The sequence below is a fragment of the Monopterus albus genome, unplaced genomic scaffold (genome assembly GCF_001952655.1).
Source record: "Monopterus albus unplaced genomic scaffold, M_albus_1.0 scaffold115.1, whole genome shotgun sequence".
In the NCBI taxonomy this organism is placed as follows: Eukaryota; Metazoa; Chordata; class Actinopteri; order Synbranchiformes; family Synbranchidae; genus Monopterus; species Monopterus albus.
In genome coordinates this window covers 525,198-550,019 of record NW_018127995.1, presented here as the reverse complement: position 1 = coordinate 550,019, position 24,822 = coordinate 525,198, and the positions used below count along the sequence as shown (strand labels likewise).

At 44.3% G+C, this 24,822-nt stretch overlaps 1 protein-coding gene across 6 annotated transcripts in view; it reads left to right on the top strand.

Moving 5' to 3' along the window:
• npas3 (neuronal PAS domain protein 3) overlaps positions 1–24,822 on the top strand; it is a 276,234-nt gene that overhangs the window by 151,412 nt on the left and 100,000 nt on the right. For all 6 annotated transcript variants that reach the window (XM_020611538.1, XM_020611534.1, XM_020611535.1 and 3 more), the window contains one exon: positions 10,069–10,151. In XM_020611538.1, coding sequence (XP_020467194.1) covers positions 10,069–10,151 — 83 coding nt within the window. The remainder of the gene's footprint in view (positions 1–10,068; positions 10,152–24,822) is intronic.

Sequence of the window (24,822 nt, the reverse complement as noted above, 5' to 3'; positions counted from 1 at the left end):
AAGAGGCTAAGTCAGAGCTACAGACCTGCTTTGACTGCACAGACTGGAGTGTATTTGAGTCTGCAGCTACAGACCTGGATGAACTCACTGACAGTGACTCTTATATCAGTTTCTGTGAGGATGTGTGTGTGCCCAAAAAGTCCTTCTGCACATACAACAACAACAAGCCCTGGTTTACAGCCAGACTCAAGCAGCTTCCATCGTGCCAAAGAGGAGGCTTACAAAGTGGGGACAGGACTCTGTACAATCCAGGCAAGGAACACACTGACAAGGGAGATCAGAGCAGCACAGAGGAGCTACTCTGAAAACCTGAAAGCCCAGGTTTCAGCCAATGACCCCTTGTCTGTGTGGAGAAGCCTGGAATCATCCAGTCTGTTCTCTGCACCTCCATCACTGTCTGGTTTGGCTCAGCAACCAAACAGGACAAGTACAGACTTCAGCGGACAGTCAGGACTGTAGAAAAGGTCATTGGTGTGAGCCTGCCCTCCATGGTGGACCTGTACACCTCACGGGTCAAAAGGAGGGCGGAGAGGATCACTGCTGACCCTTCACACCCTGAACACAATCTGTTTGAACTCCTCCCCTCTGGACGGCGTTACAGGTCACTGTGCACCAAGACAACCAGGCACAGGGACAGTTTCTTCACCAAGGCTGTCACATTCCTTTGTTTGTCTGCATTGTTTACTGTCTGTTTATACTTCTTATTCTGCATTGTTTGCCCTGTTTGTTGCTGTAAATACTGCTTATTTTGTTATATTACACAGCCTTATGCTGGTTTACTGTTTGCACAGTGAGAGCCCATGTACCTGAGTCAAATTCCTCGTGTGTCTATCACACCTGGCCAATCAAGCTGATTCTGAAATATTACGATCATCAGTCTTCAGATCTGGTCCCACTCCCTTCTGGGTGATTCCTGTTAGACAGCACACTGGGCAGACGTCATTCTATGGGGAGGTTGTTCGTGAGGTCAGGTTCTGGTACTTCTGGTTCTGTGATTGTCTTGTCTGCTGCAGCAGGGTTGTTGGGGCAGGAATGTAGTATCTCTGAACTCTGTTCTAGAAAATCCACCAGGTGTTGCCAAGTCATCCCAGTATCACTACTTTGTATGTAAAATGTTTGGTGAGGTAACTAAAGCTATGAAGTACATTTCCTCTGCAGTATAGCGAAGTAGAAGTACAAAGTAGCATGGAATCAAAATACTCAATTATAAGTACCTCAAGTTTGTACTTAAATATAGCACTTGAGTAAATGTACTTAGTTACTTACCACCACTGACAACAGGAACAGACAAAGGAAAAAGTGAAACATTTAGTTTGTAAAAAGTAAGTAAGGACTGGCAGATACCAATATATACTATACTGTTATTATCATAGAGAAACACCTGGACATGTGTATTTAAGGAGCCGCCTCGTGTCCTCAGGCTGCAGGTGGTTACGCAGTGAAACACCCCAGTGCTCAGCAGTAAAAGTACTGCTGCAGGAGTTTAAACACTGAAATGATACAGGTTTAGTGGAGCGACTCTGCCGAGTTAATCGGCCCAAACATCTCATTTCAGAAGGAAAGCGTCTCCTTTAGGCTGACTGGCTCTCATTTATGTGACGAGCTGTAAACTTTGTCACATGTAACCCAGAGAGCGGCACGTTCCCTCTGCCACTTTCTGCACTGTGCCATTTAATATCTGAGCAGTACCAGAGGCCTTTCTTCTTAGATGTGATGCAGGTAGGCATGTGTAAAGATATTAATGAAACACAGAACATAAGGGTAAATGAACACGTGTAAGTCTTTAGGCATTTGTTAAAGTTGGTATGTACAGTATTTGTGTGACAGAGTTTTTACTGTATTTGCAATAAGACAGCTGAGGACAGAAGGACTGATGGTTTGTTTGGACATTTCTTTTAGGTCTAATCCAAGATTCTGATCAGCACCTAAACAAATCCATAACTCTCTTCAGTTGAAATTGTGTAACCATCCCCGCAGAATTTATGCACACATCACGACGCTGACAATACTAGCGACTGGGGCGCGGGCCGTGGCTAACCAGCCACAGACTCAACAGTTGTCCTCTTGCAGCAACTTCCAGTTGCTATAGCTAACGTCACAACAACAGCATGCATTTGCAAATGAGCTAGCACGTTAGCTGAATGTCCCTGGGAAAGTAAATCCACAACAACCTGAATCTGTAAATACAAGAAGATGACCACCTTTGTTTACTGAACCTGTTAAAGTGTAATCCTCAGTAGTTTATGGGGGCGACTCTTGTGCATTTTATATTGTTAAACACTATGTTTAATTTTAGTATGTCACAGAGGAACATACCATTATCTTGCAGTTGCCACAGTCTCACTTTAAAGCAAATCCAAATAGCTGAACAGGTGATTAAATATTCTTAAATACTCTTTTTTTTCTTCTGAAGAGCCACAATTAGAGGTTTGATATGTGAGAACTTGTTAGAGTCAGATGGTTAAAATTTGATGATGGAAAAAAAGAGAGAACATGGATTATTAAGCAGAACCGCTCATGCAATGTTAAAGTGGCTGAAAGACGCCTTTCAAAAGATACTAATTAAAACAAATGTCTCCACTGCCGATGATTTTTTAAACAGCCTGGAGTAACTGAGTTAGTGTGTGTGTTCACACTGAGTGTGTTGAAATGCAAACCCAAGGCAAGGGGCTGCACTGGGGGGAGGTGGCACACACAGGTGTGTGGGATCATTCACATCTCCAGACTGCAGGTTTCCTTTGTTTTGTTAGCCGTGTTGCTAACAAATTCTATGTTAGTGCCAGTTTCTACCACCAGTCAGTATGGGTAGTTAGAAAACACCGTTGAACACACAAAAAGCACGGCCTGACCTACTGGGTTTTAACTGTGGCCCAAATGTGAGCGTGAAAATCAGTGATGGCAAACAAGTCTTCTTCCCGTGGGCATCCCGTTCCCCATTATGTGGTCAGTCAACACGGCCTCTCGCCACAGGACATCACCATGCGTGCCTTGGGGGGGGGGGGGGGGGGGGGGGGCGACGTAAAAACGTCAAAACACTGTGTATTATGCCGTCTACGTGCATGTGCGTGGTAATGCATTCATGTGGAATAGAAACAAAACCAGGACGTGCTCCACAGAGCCAGCGTGGCCAAAACCTCCACAAGATGCCTTTAGTTTCACTGTTGCTTTATCTCTGTGGTCTCCTGCACTCTTTCTTTCACTGTCTCCTCTCTTTCCTTCCATCGTTCTCTTCTTCCTTGTATTAACCGCCCGATGTCTTTCCCTCAGTGTCCCTCTCCTCTCCCACTTTCCCTTCAGTCTTCCTCCTTCCTTCTCACTCTCCATCCCTGAAGGCCTTTGTTAGGTCTTGATAAATTGGCTCTGACATTCTGCCAAAATGGCTGCTCTCACTCTCTCCAGTGTTCTTACACCTGCCGCTAATTGAATTGGCAATTTGTGTAACAGTACAGACACACACACACACACACACACGCATGCCTTCCCAGGATGTGGCCGTTGGTCTGCAGGTTGTCATTTACTTATTTAAACCAGCCTTCAGCCGCTCTACACCTACACATACACACACTTAGTGAGGGATCCCTGGTCCTTGGGTTGTCGCCAAATTCATATTAAACAAGAAAATAAATTAACAACACTTGTAATGTTTGACTTTCAGAGACCAAAGTTAAGTGGACGTTCCAGTAAGATACACACAAATGAACAGCCCTGAATATTTGCACTTGTTGTTCTGTTTCCGACATTTTCCCTGTGATGTGATTCTGGACTTTGTGATACTTTCAAATTTAATTTCTAGATTTTATAGCCCAGTATCAGAGATTTGCCTCAAGAGCCTTTACAGCCTCTAATCAGATCAGGAAACCTCAGGAGGAGCAACAGAGGGACGGACGGACAGGAAGTAGATGTCACGTGGACAGAACAGATCAACATATTGGCTTTACGGTGCGGACAATCAGAATGACAGCGTATATACTGTAATGTGGTTCAGGAGGATGTTGAGAAGCTTCTTTAGTTTTTAAATGTATTGTTTTGAGTTTTCTCCTTTATTTTGAAATGATTTTCTCTCCACATCTCCCCATCCCTCTGTCTTGCTTCCTCCCTTTACTCTTCCTTAAACATTTTCCTTCCTCCAGTTTTTTCTCCTCTTCTTTTCCATTATATTGTTTTTTTTTAATTCAGTATATGTGAAAATACTTTAAGGGAAAATCTGTATTTTATATTGTTGGAGCTGGAGATTTTGTGTGTGTGTGTGTGTGTGTGTGTGTATGTTCACACGTTGATGCTGAGCCCCAAGTCACACACACACACACACACACACACTCGGCAGCTAAACGCTCTGAGCGTTGCTGCAGGGCCTTGCTGAAACACACACACCCTCCTCCTCTTTTTCATCAGCACACTCTAACCTATTACTCCTCTTCTTCACCTTTCTCCATCAGCTCCACTTTCATCTCCTTTCTCTCATCTTTTCTTTCTCCTCTTCTTCACCTTCTACTCACCTCTTTCCTTTCTGCCTTACTCAGGCCATACTCAACCTCCTCTTCCTCATCCTTGTCCTCATGTCCTTTTATAATCCTCCTCCATCTTCTCATCCTTCACTTTATACGCTGTTCCCTCCTTTAGTTCCTCATCTCTTGTGCTCCTCTTCTTCCACCTTCTCTTTTCCTTCTCATCTGACTTCCTCCTACACCTCCAACCTTTCTAAAGTTTCTGTTTCTTCTCCTCTTCATCATTTTGTCTCCCTCTTTCTTCACATTGTTCTGCTGTTCTCCTCTCCATATTTGTCCACCTCCTCTTCATCATCATCAGCATACTGTTCCAAACTCAGTGTGTCCCTGCTACTTCCTGTCCCTGTGCAGATGTTTTGATCCTTTTTTCAGTTTGATTCGTTTTTAAATAATCTTAGATTATGCTCCATTTTTCATTTCTCTTAGTTACAGTTAAAGCATCATGTGAATCCACAAGCATAACTAAAGATATAAAACATAAAATAAGACACGAGATCAGACTGAGCTTTCCAGTCCTTCCTCCGTCAGCAGCTGCTCCTCCTCCTCCTCCTCCTCTCCTTCTTTTGTCTTTTCTCTCCTCTGCCGTTTTTGAACAGCTCGCTCACAAGGGCATTTCATTACATCATTAATTGAGCCTAATTCAGCTACATTAGCCCCCAAAAATGACAGGAGGGGTGTGTGTGTTGGTGTGTGTTTAAATTCTGTGTAATGAGGTCTGCAGGGAGACGAGGACGGAGGTTGTGTATAGAGGAGAAAATTACCTCAGGGCAGAAAAATCTCCCTTTTTAGTGAGCTTTAAAGCCCCTCTGCCTGAGACTGTCTCACTGCTTCTGTCTCTGCCTGTCTCACTGCTCTCGTCGTCCTTATGTCTTTATATATAGTGTTTTCTGTCTGTGTCAAGACACAGTTGTCCTGTTTAATAACACATTTTGTTACACATGTGTTTATTTTTTAAATTAGTGGTCAACATGGGTTTTCCGTTGCTGATCTTTAGACAGTGGGGATGCTGTTGGCTGTTCAATGCTGATACCATGCTGCTCTTTTTTCTTTTCTGCATCAGATAAAGTGCAACAGTATTAACAAATGAGACGGATTTGCTTTATTTAACACTAACGAAGTATGAAAATAGTTTAATTATTTCAATTATTTGAAAAGAAAACATGGAAGTTGTTTGTTTGCCACACTCCCCTAAAACTAAACTGTAAATGAACAAACTGACAAGGCTGCAGATGTGTTTAGCTTATTGGCCTGAAAATGCCTCAACCTGATTAACTGATCAGTCTGTTTACCACTAGTTAAAATGTAAGTAATAGGAATAAAAGACTGCCATAAAGAAAGCAATCAAATTTAATAAATGCTGATAGAACAAAGAAGGAAAAATACAAAAGAAAAGAAACCTCATCATCCCACAGACCATAAACACAGAATCTAATCACAGGCCTGATTAAACAGACAAAAAGTCCCTTTGCTTTTAAATGTGGACACAGTTGAAGCAGGTCTTAGGTTGGACGGGGCCGATGCAGCACCCTCACCAGGCTGTGACTGGATGGTTTAGACATTAGCTACTGTTGCTCTTTATCACTGCAGGAACTTCGTGACATGTAACCTAACATGAGGCCATTGTCACGGCTCTTATGACGTGTTGGGTTCCACTGTTCTCCCACTTTGGTGATGAGGTCCTGGAGCAACAGCTATGGAAGTACATCCCTGCCAAAACATCTGAAGGCACACAAACCACAGAGAGCGTGCAGGCACTGATTTGTAAGATCAGTATCACGCTTGAGAGTGAGGGAGTATGAAGTATTGTCTGCCCTCGCTCTCACATCTGTTTCTGTGCTTATAAATCTGTGCCTGTCTTCTCTCAAATGCCGAGTAGCATTTGAAATGTAGTTCGTGCACCCTCAAACATTGTGGCAGCGACGTGCTTCTATAAACGGATGACTGAGTGAACACGTTTCAGGTACTTTTTGGAGGCAGCACACTCGATCGTAATTGGTGAAGCATATGCTACAACATCCTTTTTAACTGTTTCTTTCCACATGTATGTGGCATGTTTTGGTTGTATGTCTCTGTGAAGTACCTGGTAACGTAGTAAGTGCTGCAGTATCTGCTGTAAACTGTTCATTTTGTCATTACTACATTCATATGTTGCAACCTGAGTGTAATTGTTTGCTTTTTAAAACTGCAAACATGATGTTTATCTTGATCCTACCCAAGTGTTTAAGTTGTAAACTATACCTTAATCCTAGCTTATGTTTTATAGCTACAGCTCTCCCCAACCCAACGATTTTATTTGATAGGTAAAGTTGCCAAGTAAATGTTAGTGTAAGCTTCTTATTTAAGGTAAGTAAAGAAAGTTTAAATCAGGGGTGTCACACTCAATGGCACAGGGGGCCAAAACTCAAAGCACACTTTAGGTCCTGGGCCGAAATTAGGTCGTGGGCCGAACAGGATAAACACTTATTGAACAGCCTAAAACTAAACGTTTTTGGAACATATATATGAATCGAAACAGACAGGATACAATATCCAAAATAAATAAACTTGACCTTAAAATCAGCAACCGTATTTCTGCTAAGCCTTACATTTACAAACACCTGCTTTTTGTCTGGACACCAGACGTCACACACTTTCATCATGTAGCTCTTCAGAAACTCTCCCCCAGTAAATGTCTGGGTTGATTTTCTCCTCTGCCCCAATAAAACTTGTACGCAGGTATCGTATGTTCGGTAAGGCAGCTGTTGTGCTACATATTTGTTGTTTATTTTATCGGCTTCATATCGACGGGCCATTAAAGATACAATATATAAAATGATCTCACGGGCCAGATGTGGCCCACGGGCCTTGAGTTTGACACATGTGGTTTAAAGAAAGTTCTCAACAACATTTAGCAACACATTTTGATTACCCTGATAAGACTCTTCACAAAACGTCTTCTTGTGTCCATCTCTGTCGTCTGTTTTGCACGACATATTTCAATGCGATTAATTTAGTTTGACAAAAACAACAACTTTGATGCTAATTGTGGCAAAGGACAACAAGCTAACGGTGATCACTTCTGTAGTAATTTACAGATCTATTTCAGCCATATGTTGACATGGCACGGTTAGGGATCTTACTGTTAATAAAAAAAAAGGCAAGGTCAGGTGATGAAAGTCAGTTGTGCTCCGTGTCCATCGTCCACCCTGACCGCCACCACCCTCACACCTTAGCACAGTGCACTGACACCGGGCATAATCAGGAGGTGTGGAGTCATTAGCTACGGACACAAAAAAAAAAGGCAAGGTCAGGTGATGAAAGTCAGTTGTGCTCCGTGTCCATCGTCCACCCTGACCGCCACCACCCTCACACCTTAGCACAGTGCACTGACACCGGGCATAATCAGCAGGTGTGGAGTCATTAGCTACAGACATGTTTTCTCTGGCTGGCCTGGCAACATGGTTGTGTATAAAAAGAATTTTTCAGAGTGTGGGTTGTGCTGTGGACTTGTCGGTACAGAAGCAGGAACCATATAAACGGTCCACTGCCCCGCAGTCAGTACTGGCAGGATTGCTTGCAGCCTGCATCAGCCTAGACTTGCTAATGATCTGGACACTTTTAGGGACAGATGGTGCACTGAACAAATGGTCTTCTGCTCAAGACAGCACGTTGGGGCTTTGATGTCCTTTTATCCTCTTTTTGAGTTTGTGATCAGTTTTGGCGTTTAATGGTGTAGATGTCCAATATGCGTCTGAGCACTTGTGATGAAGGGACCTTTTTAAAATTCCACTTTTCTTCCTTTGTCTCTCACATTTTCTGGCTTTGTCTTCTTTCTCTCACTCTGTTTTCTTTTGGGAAAGAGCGAGAGAGAGGGAGACAGTTTAACCTGAGGGCAGATTTTCCACATAGCCATCTCTCTCTCTCTTTCTCTGGCAGCTGTACTTTCTCCTTTTCTCTTTAGAGAGAGCTTTGCCCTCAGGGTAAAATTTTTAGAAAGCTATAAACCATTTCTCCCCCTCTCTTTCTTCTCTCTGTCTTTCTCTCTAGAGATTAACAGTGACAGATAGAAAGACAAGAATAATAAAGGGATAGAGAGACACAAGGCAAGAGAAAGAGGGAGATTCCTTTACTTTGACTTGCCTGTCCTTTCTGTCCCAGAGGGACATCTACCTCAGCTTCATCTCCCAGTCAGTTACTTGGTTTTGTGGACATTTGCAGGACATCGCAACATGAGAGGGGTGTGGTGAGCCAGCCCTCCTGTACAGTTGGAGCTGCTGCTGCTTTAGACTTCGTCCACATCTCAGGCCTTAACGCTCAGTTCTGACCTTTGTGTGTCCCTGCTTCTCGTCCGTGTGTGTCAGCGCCATGTACCTGGCTCCGGTGTGAACACCGCCGAGCTCCCAAACTGTCACACATACACAGATGTAACTGAAATGTGGGCCACGTGCACACAAGAATAACAACCAGGTGGTGTGTGCGATGGTCAAGTGGCCCAATTTCCTCCCAAACCACTGGGTTACGATATGTTCCTCCCAGTTTGGCCTGATAAGAAGCTTCTCCATAAATGTCCACCACATGTAAAACATCCTGGTCTCTCCACTGACCCCATCGCTGTCATTGCTCTCCTCCATGTTTATTGTTACCGGTCTGTGAGGGGCCGACGCCGAATGTAGGAGACGTTAAAACGACCACATGGATTCTGATCTGATGTTCTGGCGGCGCTGCACAGTCAGAGGTCAGAGAGGAATCAGGTCTAGGAGCACATATGCAGGTGGCCCAGATCTGGTCTGGTGTGTTCACACTGCTGTGGACACATTGGGTCTGAGTCACTGGGATGAAAAACTAGATTGAAATGGTGTGTGGAGAAAAGCAGGCTTGAGCGAGAAGGTCACATCTTGCCTTATGTCTACAGTCACTCGTCTCACTCTCAAAAACAAAGTGAATGACTGTGGTCCCCAAAATCCAAACATTTCTCCTTTTAAACTGAAAGAATTTATTACTATACTAGTAGTACAAGAGATTTAAAAGCTTAATTGTAGTTAAAATTTCAAGACGCATGTTTTCATGATTTTAAAGTTAAACTGGAACAAACTATAATTTACATTTAAGCACATCTGTTTTCATAACAACATGTATTTGATGTATAATCCCTCATTAACCTTACAAGAAGAAGTTCCCCTCAGACGGTGTTGCTCTGGCTTTGCTAGTGTACCTCACCAAATGAAGCTTGTTAGCATTATTAGCTCCTCATGTGACCTAACGGCAGGTTCCAGCCTTACATGGAGCTAATAGTTCTCACTGGTTTTAATGAGGATAGCTAACAATGCTATCCAGCCGCACTGTTCCAGACTGTCCTGCAGAGCTGAACTCACTGGTTCCTCTTGTCCTGTGCCATGTGTGTTCGTCATGCTAGGCTGTATAAACGTGTGTCTGTGCGAATACGTATTTGTGTGCGTGTGTGTGTAGCTTTGCTCGTATCAATGTGTCTGAGTCTCACCGGTCTTCTTTTGTCTTGTCCTGTGCTTTTTCTCTCCTTGTATGTGTGTGTATGTATGTGTATGTGTGTGCGTGTGTGTGTGTTTAGCTATCGGTACCCAGCGGAGGAGGAGTCCCAGTGCAGTCGCCTCAGAGATCTTCGAACCTCACCTGGGAAGCCACATTTTACAGGTAGGAAATAAGCTTGGAAATGCTTGAAGATACTTTATTTGTGTGCAGGTGGACACACAACACACACACACACACACACACACACACACACACACACACACACACACACACACTCTCTTTACCCAGCATATCTTTCAGTGCATTCAGTTTCCAGTTGTTGTTGCACTGTTGCATCACTCAACATGATGCAGAGTCAGTATACTGTGCACTCACACACTTGTACAAGCCTCCTTCATGTTGTTCAGATATTCACATATCTAGTTTTGTTAGTCCCTAAGCTTGTGACACAGGGTGTTTCCTGTCACAGGAAGGTGCAGCGCCTAAGCTGAATGAATGTAAAAAGGTGACATATCAGAATAAATGAAAAAACAGAGTCATATGAATTATAACAGAGAGGTGACTCAAAATGAAATGCAAGCTGGCAACAATCAGCAATTATTGTTTGAACAAACGTTTGTGTGACTGGTAGCGTCGCCAAGATAGTCAATAAGATGGCAGGAGTAGTTAAGTTTCATTAGCCACGGAAGCTATTTAGTTGATGTTAGATAAATAATATTTTAGAAATATGTTAGAATAGGCCAGTCGAGAGACATAGTCCCTCCAGCGTGTCCTGGGTCTTCCCCGAGGCCTCCTCCCGGTGGGACATGCCCGGAACACCTCCCTAGGAAGGCCCAGGAGGCATCCGAAACAGATGCCCGAGCTACCTCAGCTGGCTCCTCTTGATGTGGAGGAGCAGCGGTTCTACTCTGAGCTCCTCCTGGGTGACCAAGCTCCTCACCCTATCTCTAAGGGTGCTCCCAGCCACCCTGCAGAGAAAGCTCATTTCGGCCGCCTGTATCCGGGATCTTGCCCTTTCGGTCATGACCCAAAGTTCATGACTATAGGTGAGAGTCGGAACGTAGATTGACCAGTAAATAGAAAGCTTCGCCTTACAGCTCAGCTCCTTCTTCACCACGACGGACCGGTACATCGACCGCATTACTGCAGAAGCTGCACCGATCCGCCTGTCAATCTCCTGTTCCATCCTTCCCTCACTTGTGAACAAGACCCCAAGATACTTGAACTCCTCCACTTGAGGCAGGAACTCTCCACCAACCTGAAGGGAACAAGCCACCCTTTTCATTGTCCAAGGCCATGTTAGAATTTCCTTTTTTCAGTTTTTCTGCAGTTTTATCCACGGGCACCGTTGGGGGGGGAAGTTAGGACGATTCTATGGGCCCACGAACTCTGGGAGCCCACAGAGACTAGCTTTGGGTGAGGCAGAGGGCCCACTTCAAATTTTTTCATAGGGCCCAGAACTGCTAGCGGCGCCCCTGGTTTTATCTGTATAGATAATTCTGCCATCCGCAGTGTAAATACTGCCACACACTGTTTCTGAGATGCTTTGGTGCTGTTAATGTCGGATCAGCACAACATTGCTCACTATTATCCCACATTTTGTCTTTGCATCCACAATGCTATTAGCTTGCAACTTGTTGAGCTGATAGTGAGTTTAAAGAACTCCCTCTGCTGGACCACACGGTGAATTACATCAAGAACCCAGTAGTGCTGGTTATAATGTACATTTTTGTATTTCAACAGGTCATTGCAGTTTGAATATTTATTAATGTATTATTATTATTTTAATAATTCCAGTATTTAGTTTATTCAGATCCTTATTTTTTATTTTTTTATTTATTTTAGTTTTTCCTCATCCCTAGAACAGGTCGACCAAAGTAATGTTCCCGTCTCAAGTAGTTTCAGTTGAACACTTTGTAGAGGCCTGATGGAGACAGTGATCTGATATCTCACAAGACAAATAGTCAAAATAATAATGTCATATGAAAATGTCTCTTCTATGACTTTAATCCTCCACTGACCTTGCAGATTCATCCTCTGAACTACTGTGTGAGGTATTAGCATGTTAGCATGCTGAAGCGAAGACTGATGAAGGTGGAGCCAAGTCTGATCCTGAGACGTTTAGTCTTTTCTGATGTCTCCACGCTTCGGACAAATTTAAAATTTGTTGCCCCACTTGTGGTACATGTAGGGATTAAAGCACAGCACTGTCGTCTTCGAATGTTTTCAGTCATGAAACATTTTCTAGTGTGTAATGAGTACCCTGGCCTCATGGTGCCGCTAGTAAGACATAATCGTAATGACTTATTATTGCTGTGTATTTTCTGTTCTCCTTAATTCCTAAAACCCTTTTGAAATTGTAGTGTGAGGTCCAAATCCTATCATTTTTCTTCTAAATGAGAATTTTAAACCATTTTGTCATTTGAATAATTTCACGTGATTCCTTTGAGCTTTTCTGAAGCTGAATTATTCTTGATAATGGACCTTTGCATTATTAGCACAGTACTTCTTCATAATTCAGCCTCAGATTTCTCTCCACATCCAGCTTCAGTTCTTCCTCAATATCCAGCTGCAAAACTGAATTATTAAATGGGATTATGAAAGTATGATAATGACGGGGTTATCGCTCTTCGCTCGAGACGGTTTCTCTGTGTGTGTGTGTGTGTGTGTGGATGTTTAATCCCTAACATGCTCCACTCCTTATCTGTGTAACATCCAGCCCAGCGGCTGAGCTTTTAACATCACAACCAGGCTGACGTGATACCACAGCTGATAGAGGCGGTTAATCTGAGTGTGTGCCTTTGTATTACTTACGTTATGGGGACATGTTAGCACGCTCACATTATGGGGACTCGGCCATCACTGAATTTCAGGGTGGCAGCATAGTTTAAGGTTAGGGCGAGGTCAGGGTTAGGCAAGTAGGGTTAGGGTTAAGGGTAGGATAAGCCTTTACAGCCTTTACAGAATGTTTCCAAGCAGGATTTCTCACCTAGTCAGCAGTAGAGACCAGTCAGACCAGTGTGAGCACATTGGCAGGTAGAGGGCGCTGTTCCCAACCCGATACTGTTCACTCTCTAAGTAAGACTGTGGAGAAAGAGCAACGGAGCAGGATGCTGGGCATTAGTGCTGCATATGGCTGTATCTGTCGAGTCCCCTGTTTCTTGCATTTGTTCTTTATCTGTCCCACTTTAATCCTGCAGACACCAGCAGTAATGAGCAAACATGTTGTCGTGACAACCGGCTCTCTTCTTCCGCTGCTCTGCACATCAGGCTGTCATGTGTGAGTGTTAACACGGGGCTGGAACAAGCAAGAGCAGTCCAGCCGCCGTGCGTCGCTACTGTGTCAAGCCTGTGTGTGAGTGCTAGCAGTGTGTTGTGTTCCTGCAGCACGAGACGCTAGGCAACCCATAATACCTTGTTATAAACCCTGGGGAGTCGCTATGACAACCATGTGAGGCAGATCCCCAGGCAGATTGAAGCAGCTGTGAGATTGGAAGCGACACAAACAATGTGGGCCTCCCTTCACCTGGAAGAGGGAAGGTGTGTGCATTTGTCTTGTTGTGTGGACACATGCTACCCAGTCCTCACACCTCCTGATGGCCGGTCGAGGGTTCAGACCTGGTTGTTAGGGTTCAGGGTGGAGTCAGCTTAAGGATAGGGGTGCATTATGTCAGTGAGTGCCTTCCCTCCAAAACTGACACACTGAGTTGGTGAAACCATATATTTGTGTGATAAATTCAGTCAGTTGCTGACACCCTCCAAAGTTCACCTGGGAGACATCACCATATTCTCTGTTATAGCCTATCTTTGGTGGTGTTTGTGTTTAAAGTACTTTTCATATTTCCACCCTGTGAAATGGTTTCACTGCAGATGTTGCATGTAGCTGTGGAGCTCCCATCATTTTCAACCTTAAGGTAGTTTGACACAGACATTCTTCTCCTGTTGTTGTAAAATGCAGCTAGCGTCTGTTTACGACACCCACAAAGGGCAGCTGACATAAGTGAAAACAGTTCTGCAGCCCTGAACAAAACACAGCAAATCCCTGTGAGCAACTGGAGTGAAAATAAATCGATCAGCTTTATTTCAGTCAATACAGTCCATTAAAATATGGCCCCAGTACCGGCCCGTACAACCAGGCCGTGACCTCTCTAGTCCAGTTTGTTATAAGAAACTGCTGTCGCACCTTCTTGTCTTTTCTGTACGTACATGCCTCTGTGTGTCAGCCCATCACCTCTGTGAACATATATTATTCCGAGTGCGTTTCTACATCATTGTGTGTGTTTCTGTGCGCGCGGCCTTTTCAGTGGAGAAGCAAGGCCGACGTGTTGGTGGCAAATTGGCCTCATTAATCTTCCACTTAATTGATTGTGAGAAGTTTGAGGATGACATTTTAAGAAAGCGTGGCGGACGGGGCGCGGTGTGATTGATTTGGCTAAAACGCAGCGCTAATGAATGCCAGCCAGTCACTTAGGTGGTAGAGACCAGACACTAATTTCAGAGAGATTAGGCCAGGGAGGTTGATAATGCTTAATGAAGAGCGAGAGAGGGAGCAGTCATTAAACAGGACGTACAGCTCCATGTGTACTCTCTTGTCAGATGTGGGCGGCCGCGTGTGTGTGTGTGTGTGTGTGTGTGTGTGTGTGAGTAAATGAGTGAAGCTTGTATTTGTAAGAACTTTATTAGTCATCAATAGAGACCTGGGTGGGGAAAACGTGGACACAGTCTCTAAGCCTGGAGACTGGTTTAGCCCTTGTTGTTGTCTTCATCAGGCAGAAAATATTTGTTTGGACAACAAATGAGGTCCCGGTTGGTTTTGAACGATCAAATCTAAATCCAGTTTCTTATCCACTAATCAAATCATGGTCCTTTCAGACACTATTTAAAAATCTGGGGCCTTATCTTGTGATCTTGGCCATGTTAGAATACTAATGTGTTAGCATGTTAGCATGCTGTTGCACAGGTTACATATGTTGAGCCTGGATTCCTGGAGCTGTTTGTAAGAATAACATTGTACACTCCAATAAACTGCTTAGCTCTTGGACAGTGGTAAACTAGAACAACAAAATAACACAGAGGAAGTTCTCACTGCTTACAAGAGATTAGTTGTTAATAAATATTTAAACCCAGGTGGAGCTGTGCAAACACACAGTATGAAGAGAGAAAATACTGTGAACGTGTTTCATTCTGGCTCACCAAATTAACGCAGTTTACCTCAAATTACAAAATGTTTACAAATAATAATAATTACAAAACTAACATTTAACAAAAATGTACACAAGATAATTGGGTGGTATTTCCAGTTCATTCTGAAAACTAATGTTATATAATGATAATACTGTGCTTGCTACTGCAGTAAGTAGTACTTGAGAGTTTTGGAAACATCCAGTTCTTTTCATTCCTTGGTGGTTTACACAGATGTTTTGGTTTTGGAAAGTATAAATAAAATCAGAACCAGCTTCACTGGCCAGGTGTGTCAGACACATGAGGAGTTTGACTCCGGCCTTGCCGCCCTCAGTGTGCATGTGCAGTGCTCTTCTGTAAGACAACAAGTAAACAAGGCTGAGAACACACAAGAAAAAGAATGTGGAAACAAGAATGTGCATTAGGGATATAAAAATAAAGTACTCATAAATATAGAAATACATACACACACAGTTTAGATGTAGTGTCCAGATAGACATATACAAGTATATTTCCAAGGGTTGTCGTTCTGTTACACAGTCATGGGTTAAGTGTTGATCAGAGCGACACCCCGGGGAAGAAACTGTCCCTGTGCCTGGTTGTCTTGGCGTACAGTGACCTGTAGCGCCATCCAGAGGGAAGGAGTTCAGACAGATTGTGTCCAGGGTGTGAGGGGTCAGCAGAAATCTCCGCTGTCCTCCTTCTGACCCATGAGGTGTACAGGTCCTCCATGGAGGGCAGGCTGGCACCAATGGTTCTTCCTGCAGTCCTGACTGTCCTCTGGAGTCCTGTCCTGGGTTGCTGAGCCAAACCAGACAGTGATGGAGGTGCAGAGAACAGACTGGATGATTCCTCTGTAGGACTGATTTCCATGTCCTCACCTGACTCTGGATGAAAGAAGGGCATGATATGGTCCAAACAATCAACAAACTGCTCTGCAGGTCGATAAGTTTTGTTGTTGCTGGTGAAGTAAAAGTGCGGTGGAGTTTCTGGGCTTTAAAGAGCAGATTGATGTGTGCTGTTTTTAAAGACTGTGTGTGATGTTGGAAGATGAAGAGGCAGTGGGCAGATGGACGCTAATTAAACAGAGGGATGGAATAAAGTAAAGTCTGTGTGTCCAAAAAGTTTGAACAAACAGAGAGTGATTGATGAAGGAAAAGGCAGTGTGTGTGTGCGGTGTGTAGGAAAAGAGGAGAACATTTGAGGGACTTTGTGTTTGTGTTGAGAACAGCCTGGCAGAGCACCTGGCAGGGTGAGAGTCGGCAGGGTGGGGGGGGCACCTTAAAACACACACAGGAAGGAGGCAGGAAGGCAAGGAAACAAGAATAGAGGGACCCAGGACAAGAAGAATGGAAATGGACAGACAGGCAGTCAGCAAGATGTGGACAGAGAGGCAGGACTCCATGGAGACAGGTTGACAGGCTGTGGAATTAAGAGTGGGGACGTTTCTAGACTCTGAGACATCTGAGAAAATGGAGACAATTTAAAGAGTTAGGATAGTTTGGTAGGTAAGGGCAGGTTTTTGGAAAGTTACGCCCGCCTTGTGTGAGGACGATATTTACAGAGCAGGCATTTGGGAACTCCAGTGTGGATGAAGCAGAGACTTCTGTCTTGGGGGACACATGCTGAGATACTATTTTCCTCTTTTATATATTCCTGACAACGTCATGATTTGTTGTGAATATGGTTTTATCAGTACTGTGGCACACTGGTTAGTGCTGCCGCCTCACAGAAAGAAGGCTCTGGGTTCAAACCTGGCAGCTGAGCGGAGCCTTCCTGTGTGGAGCGTGCATGTTCTTCCTGTGTGGGTTCGCTCCGGCTTTCTCCACAGACTTGCGGGTTGGGTTGACTGGTGACTCTAACCTGCCCGTAGGTGTGAGTGTCCTGTGATACACCGGCCACCTGTCCAGGTGCACCCTGCTTGTCGCCTGGTGTCTGGTGGGACTGGCTCCAGCGCTTGTTTCTGGAAAAGTTGTATAGACAATGGATGGATGTTTTTATGGGAGTAAATATGGATTAATGTGAAGATCAGACATCCTTTCATAAAGGAAAATGTTCTGTATTACAACAGGAGGCATCGTGATTGTCTTATCTTACAAAACCACCTGCTTCACATGTTATCGCCCCATTAAATGGCTGTTACCTGCTGTTATTGGCAATATGGATGTGATCAAGTAGGGCCCTGCTCCACCTCCCCCTCAGCCCAGCAGGCGTAACATGAACCAGACGGTAACAATGATAAATACAGGGCACAGAGGTTAAGAGAGAGATCAGGGTTTGGGTTAAAATGAGTATCAAAGTAACAACATGTATCTATTATTTATTTAAAAAACAGAAATGAGTTGATGTGATAAAATATTTATCTCAACATACCACAAGTCACCTGTTATCAGCTTCAATCTGAAAGTGTTAGTTGTGATCTTTAAATCAAAAGTAAGCAGACCTCACCTGAAACTCTTGCAGTCGACCGGTTACTGTGGAGTGAACAGCGGCGGTTTGTTTGACAAAGAAAAACCAGCCGACTGTCCAGCGAGTGTTTGAGTCCTTCACCTACAGCTGTTAACCAACCGCTTCACTCTGCGGCATGTAAAACAGATGTAAGGTGCTCGCCTGTTGTCACGGCAATGAGGGGGAAATTAAAGACGACAGGGATGCGGCGCAGACGTGACACCGTTTCCTGTCAGCCCGTCAATCAAACTGTCAGCCAACAAGTGTCGGCGAGCAGGTAAAAATGAGATGTGGAGACACGAGAGGACGGAGGACTGACAGATCTGCTGCTCCCGGTGGATTATGGGAATATTACTGTGGAGGTTTATAAACAGGGCGTAATGTCTGAAGGTGAGACAGACAAGAAGTCCAACAGATGAGAAGCAGTACAGTGGAGTTATCGAACGACACTAGACCAACACACCAGTTTGTCATGTTGACTTCCTGTGGATCATCTCCCAGCCAGAAATCAAGTGGCAGAAAGTTGAAACCCCTTCACTTCATTAGTACTTTGCCACAGTGATTATTACGTTTATCGAATGGACTGTTTAGAAGAGTTTTTAGCGGATGCGTTCAGGAGAGCTCCAGCATCTGAGACCTGACAATCTGCTGCTTTTGTGTTGCTGGTTTCTGTCAAATATAGCAAAACCTGTGATAAAATAATGAAATCAATTCAATTTATTTGTGTAGTGCTGATTCACAACAAGTGTCTCAGGGCACTTTACATCATTAAACTACCCCCCCTAAATTCCTCTGCCTCTCTTACCTGCACACAGGATGTCATCTTTCCTCCCTCGAACTGTATGTGAGTGAGAGTGTTGTGGAAACTCCGCAGTGTCTGTCTGCTGTAATAATGGCTCCCGAGGTTACCCAGAAATGTCATCGCCAGCAGTGTCAACACACCGAGCTGTTGTCATGTTTATCTGATCCTTTGTCTTGTTTGTTTCACTCGTACACCCCAAGTATGATTCTGTCATTGATTCATGTCCGTGCTGGTGGATAGTTGTTCTCTTCTTCTGGTGGTTTTTGTCAGTTACCAGACAGCTTCAGGTGAACTGCCGCCATCCTCTGGACCCTGAAAGCAAAGCCAGGTAGCAGTCAGCTTGGTGACCTGGCAAGCTGAGATGCACATACAGTATGTGGCTAAGAGGAAGGCAGTGTGCCTGAAGTCCTGTGTGGGTTTTATCTGGACATGAGACACTTAGATGATGTAAAGTGGGCCTAGAACACTGAAGAGGTTCTTCAGAGACACTGCCAGAGTATTGATGAGACCAGAGGGAGCAGCATGTTCAATCTGTGGCAACAATAAAAATCAATTTTTGTTTGATTCAAGATATCAAAGCATGTATGATATGAATGAATGTATTTAAAGCACTACAGAGAAGGACGTCTTCATTTAGTTCAGAGCATCATGCACTCAGCCATGTGTCGTCGTAGCATTTCAGAGATATTTTGCTCACCTCTGTGTCTTAGCATTGAACTCCAGGCCTTGAGATGAATTTTTAAGAACTTCATATTCAAACGCAAGCACATTACGGCACACACATGCCGAGCTGTGGGTTTCAGGCTGGTATCGCCAGCCTGCATGCGGAGATGACTCCAGAGGCCCGGCATGACCTGGCGGCGGCGAGACTAAAGGTCACGGCGGTGAGCGTCGAGCCTCGCATCCTGATTACCCACAACTCCCCGTCTGACTTCCTGTGAGGTCCGGCAGGTTCATTAGCAGTGGGAGTAGCTGCAGAGAGATGGACAGAGAGCGAGAGAGGGAGGAGGTCTGAACCAATAAACGAACTGTCCAGAGAGCAGAGGAGGAAAAAAGCAAAGGTGAAAAGAAGGAAAAAAGACGAGCAGGGTTATTATTTATGCAGGCAATAGGCCGAGGCTTGTCTGCATCTCTAATTGTTTGATTTTATTGGTGGGACGGGTTCTTTAAACAAACACGCTCGTATGCTAATGGTGGCGCTGCAGTGCCCTCCTGACAGCGTCTGCTGGGAGGGTGGACTGGGGGATTATAGGAGATTTTTGAGGTGTGGGGGCGTCGGAAGCTGAATATCATTTGGATAATTAAAAATGACAGAGGAAATGGTGTACACACACACAATCAGCTGCTTTGTCTTGACAGGTGGAGGGGGAGGATGGAGGTTAGAGGAAAGGGGGAGGGAGAGGAGGTTACTCCTGATTGCTGTCAATCAAGAAGTCTGGCGGGAGGACCAGGGAGGCAGCCGGATCGCTGTGAACTCTGACCCCCTCCCTGGCCGACGTGGTGCCAATGTGAAAAAGAGAGAGAGAGAGTTAACCTTGAGAGACAGAGTGAATTTCAACTGGCCCAGGGAGGAAAGGAAGGGGAAGAGGAGGAGAGGGGACGAGGAGAGACGAATCAGAGCAAGCAAACAAAGGGATAGAGGGTGAAAGAGGTTAGAGACCGAACTGAGCAGGTGTCGTGTTCAGATGGTCCTTAATGATTTATCTTAGCTTAGATTATAACCACGTGTGTCATCAGGTTAAGAATTATTTAACTCCAAAGACACTTGCTGTTCTGCAAGTCTGAAAGTGTAAATGTTGGTCAGTCCAGTGATATTTTAGCCCATCTGAAAGCTGCACTGACCAACAATTTTATATTTATGGGCAAACGACAAAAGGATGTTGTGTAAATCCATAGTGTCCAGTGCACACAGAGCTACCACCTGCATATTTATTGATGTGTGTTCCCACTTTTACTTGTGTGTGTCTTCCCTCATGTTTTTCTAAGCACATCTGTGTGGGTCGCTAACGCTAAGATGTAAAACCTCCTCTCCAGATACAGGATAGACAGACTCCTCGGCCCCTGCCACATTAATCTGTTCACACACACATCCCCCCACACACCCACAGTGAAAGCGGATTCTGTAGAGTAATTTCATTATAAGGTTGTGAGCATGTGGATTAATGGTTTTACTGTCACAGTGGCGACAGGGCATTTTCCCTTTTCCTTTCTCTCTCCAAGATGCTTTTATTTAGTCGTTTCCTTTCTCCTCTTCTTTTATACTCTCATCTGCTTTCCCTCTTTTTTTGTTGTGTAGTTAAACTCTGTTGTTCAGTGGCTAAGCCTCACCCAGTTCCTGATGTTGTTTCCACCAGGCAGACAAAACAACAAATGCCTTTTGTGTAGTTGTGTGTGTCAGCAGGGACGGGGAGAGAGGAGAACAGCATCATATTGTGTTGTTTCACTTTGGTCTATTGTCATTTTAAAGCACTTTGACTTTTTGCAGTGTATTATTAGCGTCATCTTTGGCACGTTGTGACACTAGTAGTGGACAGTGTATTATTAGCGTCATCTTTGGCATGTTGTGACACTAGTAGTGTTGGTAAACTACTACCTCCCTTATGAGTTAGTCCTGCATTCAGATACTTACTTATGCAAAGGTTCAGAAGTATTGTCAGCAAAACAAACTGCACTTCAGGTATCAGAAGTAAAAGTACTTTTCCTCTGTTACTCAGAAGTAGCTAGATATCAATGAATAAGCAGCATTTGAGGTGGAGCTGGCTTGAATTAGTTAATATACAGTGAAATATATATTGTGAAATATTGGCTAATTTTTCCCTCATTTACCGTAAATATAACACGGAGACATGACTACACTGCATTTTGGGAAGTTTGTGCTGTAAATTTATTAGCTTCTGTGTTTTTAAACATTTGAAAAGTAACTAATAGCTCACAAATACCAGATAAATGTACTGCAGTAAAATGTACAGTATTTGTTTCTGAAATGTGGACGTGTAAAATAGAATGAAAATGAAGGTATTCAAGTAATGTTACCAGTACCTAAAAATGTACTTGAGAACAGTACTTGAGTAAAAGTACTTACTTGCTTTCCAACAGTTGTTTTCACTCACTGAAAACCTACAGCTGGTTTCTATTCAGCAGGTTTATTCCAACACCTTAAGACTAAATTTATGTTGAGATGATTAAATAGATACATGCCTGTGTCTGAGTACTGATATCAGAACCTACAGTTCAAACACTGAGTAAACAAGCCTGAGAGTCTGACCAATCAGCTGATGCCATGTCATCACGTCACCCTGGACTGGAAAACCTCTCTGCTGTTGGAACACCTGATGTTTTATCACCCCTGACTGGGACTTTGCTGCGCCTCTTTCCAGCCTTTGTTTGTGTCAGAATTGCTGCGATCGGTAGAGCTCGCCAAGTATGTCGATACTGGGAGGTACAGGAGGCGTCTCCTTGACCATATTTATGGTCTGAAAATAGTTGCTGAATGGTTACAGCACTGGAACAGGCTGATTGTATTCATGAAAAACTAATTAGACCTTTATCCTGAGGAATAAAATGTACCTAAAACACTAAAGAGACTAAATAAAGCGGGATCTGTCAAAGCATTGGGTTTGTGTTGCGTCATGTCGTGTTGCCGAGCTGCGTTGTGATGTTTTCTTCTGGTGTCATAAATCCCAGGTTGGATGTGAAGCAGTTGTGTTCACATTAACAAGTCTGCAGTGGTGTGTGTGTGTGTGAAGGCTGGCATGTCTCAGTCACCTGGCTCTGTCACCCTCCGTAATCACTACAATCCAACAGAGAAATCTGCTCTAATCAAACGGGAAACGCCTCCATGATTTTGGCTCTCGTTCGCCCTCTCTCACCCCATTCATTCTGCCTGTCTCTCTCTCCTTTTCATCCTTTCTTTCCCTTTCTCCCTCTCTATTCTCTTCCCATGTTCCTCTCTCATTTTGTCTCTCTCTAATTTTCACTGTGTGTGTGTGTTGCGCTCTCAGTCATGGAGGCAGCAGCAGCAGCTGGCGAGGGCAGTCCCCAGAGGGATTGTGGGTAGGGAGGGGAAGGTTATAGCTTCATACCCATCACCGATCTGTTGCCTGTGTGTGTGGTGCAGCTCTGTTTCCAGCAGAGTGTTGGTGTAATGGCAGAGCTTATGTCTGTTTTGCAAACTGCTCTGGTCTGGTTTTGTGTTAGCTTGGTTTTGTTTGGTCTGGTCGAGTCCAGTTTGGACCGGTATGATCTGGTTCTTGTTCTGCTCTAGTCTAGTCTTGGTTTTGTTTGGTCTGGTCGAGTCCAGTTTGGACCGGTATGATCTGGTTCTTGTTCTGCTCTAGTCTAGTCTGTGCCTGTCTGTTCAGTCTGGACTTATCTGGTCTGGCCTACTTTGTCATGTCACCACTTCCTGCTACTATGCAAAAGTGCCAAAATACAAAAATGTGAGCGGCCATCTTGGTTTGGTGTTTCTGAGTGGCCAGAGGTGGAGCCGTGGTGTCAGTCCGCCAGTCCAGGTTAGTCTCGTTGCTGTTCACCTGTATTAACAACCACATGCACTACATTATCCAAACAGTGTGATAAACACTTATCAGAATAACAAGCAATAGATGAAAAACTGTTCAAGGAATGAAGAGCTTGTAAAATATCGTCAGAATGATCAGCTGATCTGTGTCCAGTAAACAAGCTGCTTATCAGTCATGTGATGTTTTTACAAGCCCTGGCTAGATTTTAATTAGCCGTCATCATTCCCACTTGTCTCCCACATGTTCTGTATTTCTTGAACTTCTTCACCAGGTCAGGATCATACAGAGGCATTTCATTCTTCTACAGAGTTTGTTTTGCCCTGCGACGAGCACCAGACAGGTGGGGTTTACTGCACTGGGGAGCGTTTGTTCTCCTGCTGTTGGACTTGCCGCAGGCTCACAAACAGCCCTTATACACCCATACTGGATGCCTGCTGTAAACCGAGTCTCCTTAAAAAATTTTTATTGTGAGAGTTAGTGGTATGTCAAACATAACCTCTCGCTCCTGCGCCCGCCTCTGCTGCTGCTGGAGGCGTTTGTTTTTCAGTCCAGTACGTGCCTCAGCACTAAATCAGCTGGTTAGAGAGAGGAGAGGGGAGGCTCAAGCAGCTCCCATGCAGCGTCTGTACCTGTGTGTGTGTTATTTTGATGTATACCTGCGATTTTGTGCGTGTATGTACATTTGTACATGGATGTGTACATTTGTATGGATGTGTGCGTCACACTCTGTTTTAGAAGTCAAACTGCAGCCAAACAAATTAAATTAGCATCAAAACAGCATGAGGAAAGTGAAATCCAGCAAGAGAAGAGAATTTATTTGACTGAAAGTCCTAAAACAAAAGAAGAAACCAGAGGGATGAATATGGCGAACAAGAAGAAAAGCATCATCTTAATGAGATTCAGACAAACAGGGGAATCATTTTCAATCTGGGAGCACTTTGTCTGCAGAAAAATATACAGAGAAATCATTAAAGGGGAGGAAACACAGAGCTGCTGGTTTATGGGTTAATAACTGGAACACACAGAGAAAAACACTGAACGTCAATACAAGCTCATTTGTTAAACTGGAAATGAGATCAGGATAAAGAGGCAGAGAGAAGGTCGAGCCAGACGGGTTTAGCTGAATGAATGTGGAGGGAGTGAAAACTGGAGCGTCTTGAAACTGAATGGAGAGTTTTTGGCCTCTCAGGCAGAATTTGCAAAGCCAGTTCATTTCAGACACTGAAGCCTCTTAGACAGAGGCTCTGTCATGTTGGCGTTAAGTGGCCCTTTACTGTGGCTTGGCCTGTTTACGCTGGGTTAAGGTACCAGCATCCTGGTGTGATGTTTGTCCAGTGTGACATAACGTCCCTGCATATAACTCACACACTGGAAACACAGAGCACAGGGTAACCAACTGTGGCAGAATGATCAGAGCAGGGATGAGCTTTTATTTGTCCTGCGACAACATGACTCTGGCAGCGTACAACATGTTAATGAGCACGGCCATACATTCTGTTTCTTGTGAGCAACGTTAAAATTTACATCTCCTGGTGGCGCATCTCAAACAACACTTCACACAGCTCCGCCCACAAGCCCCCACGCCCTTCAGAGCCCAAGGTGGAGTCCCACAAATGTTCAGAGAAGTAAAACTCTGCTTGCAAATGTAGCTGCGTTGCTTCAGAGTCACAGAAATCCTGTGTTTACCCAGTGGAAAGCTGAAAGTTACAGAAATTTGACCTGAATATTTCTGGTGAAACACCCCATGGCAGCTGCAGGAGTGTGTGTGTGTTTGTGTGGAGCCCATTGACCTTCCTTCATCTCCCCGTGAGCAGGACAAATATTTAAAATAGATGTCATGTCCTGGCCCGCCTCCAACACGCCGCCTGTGCGTGTGTGTGTG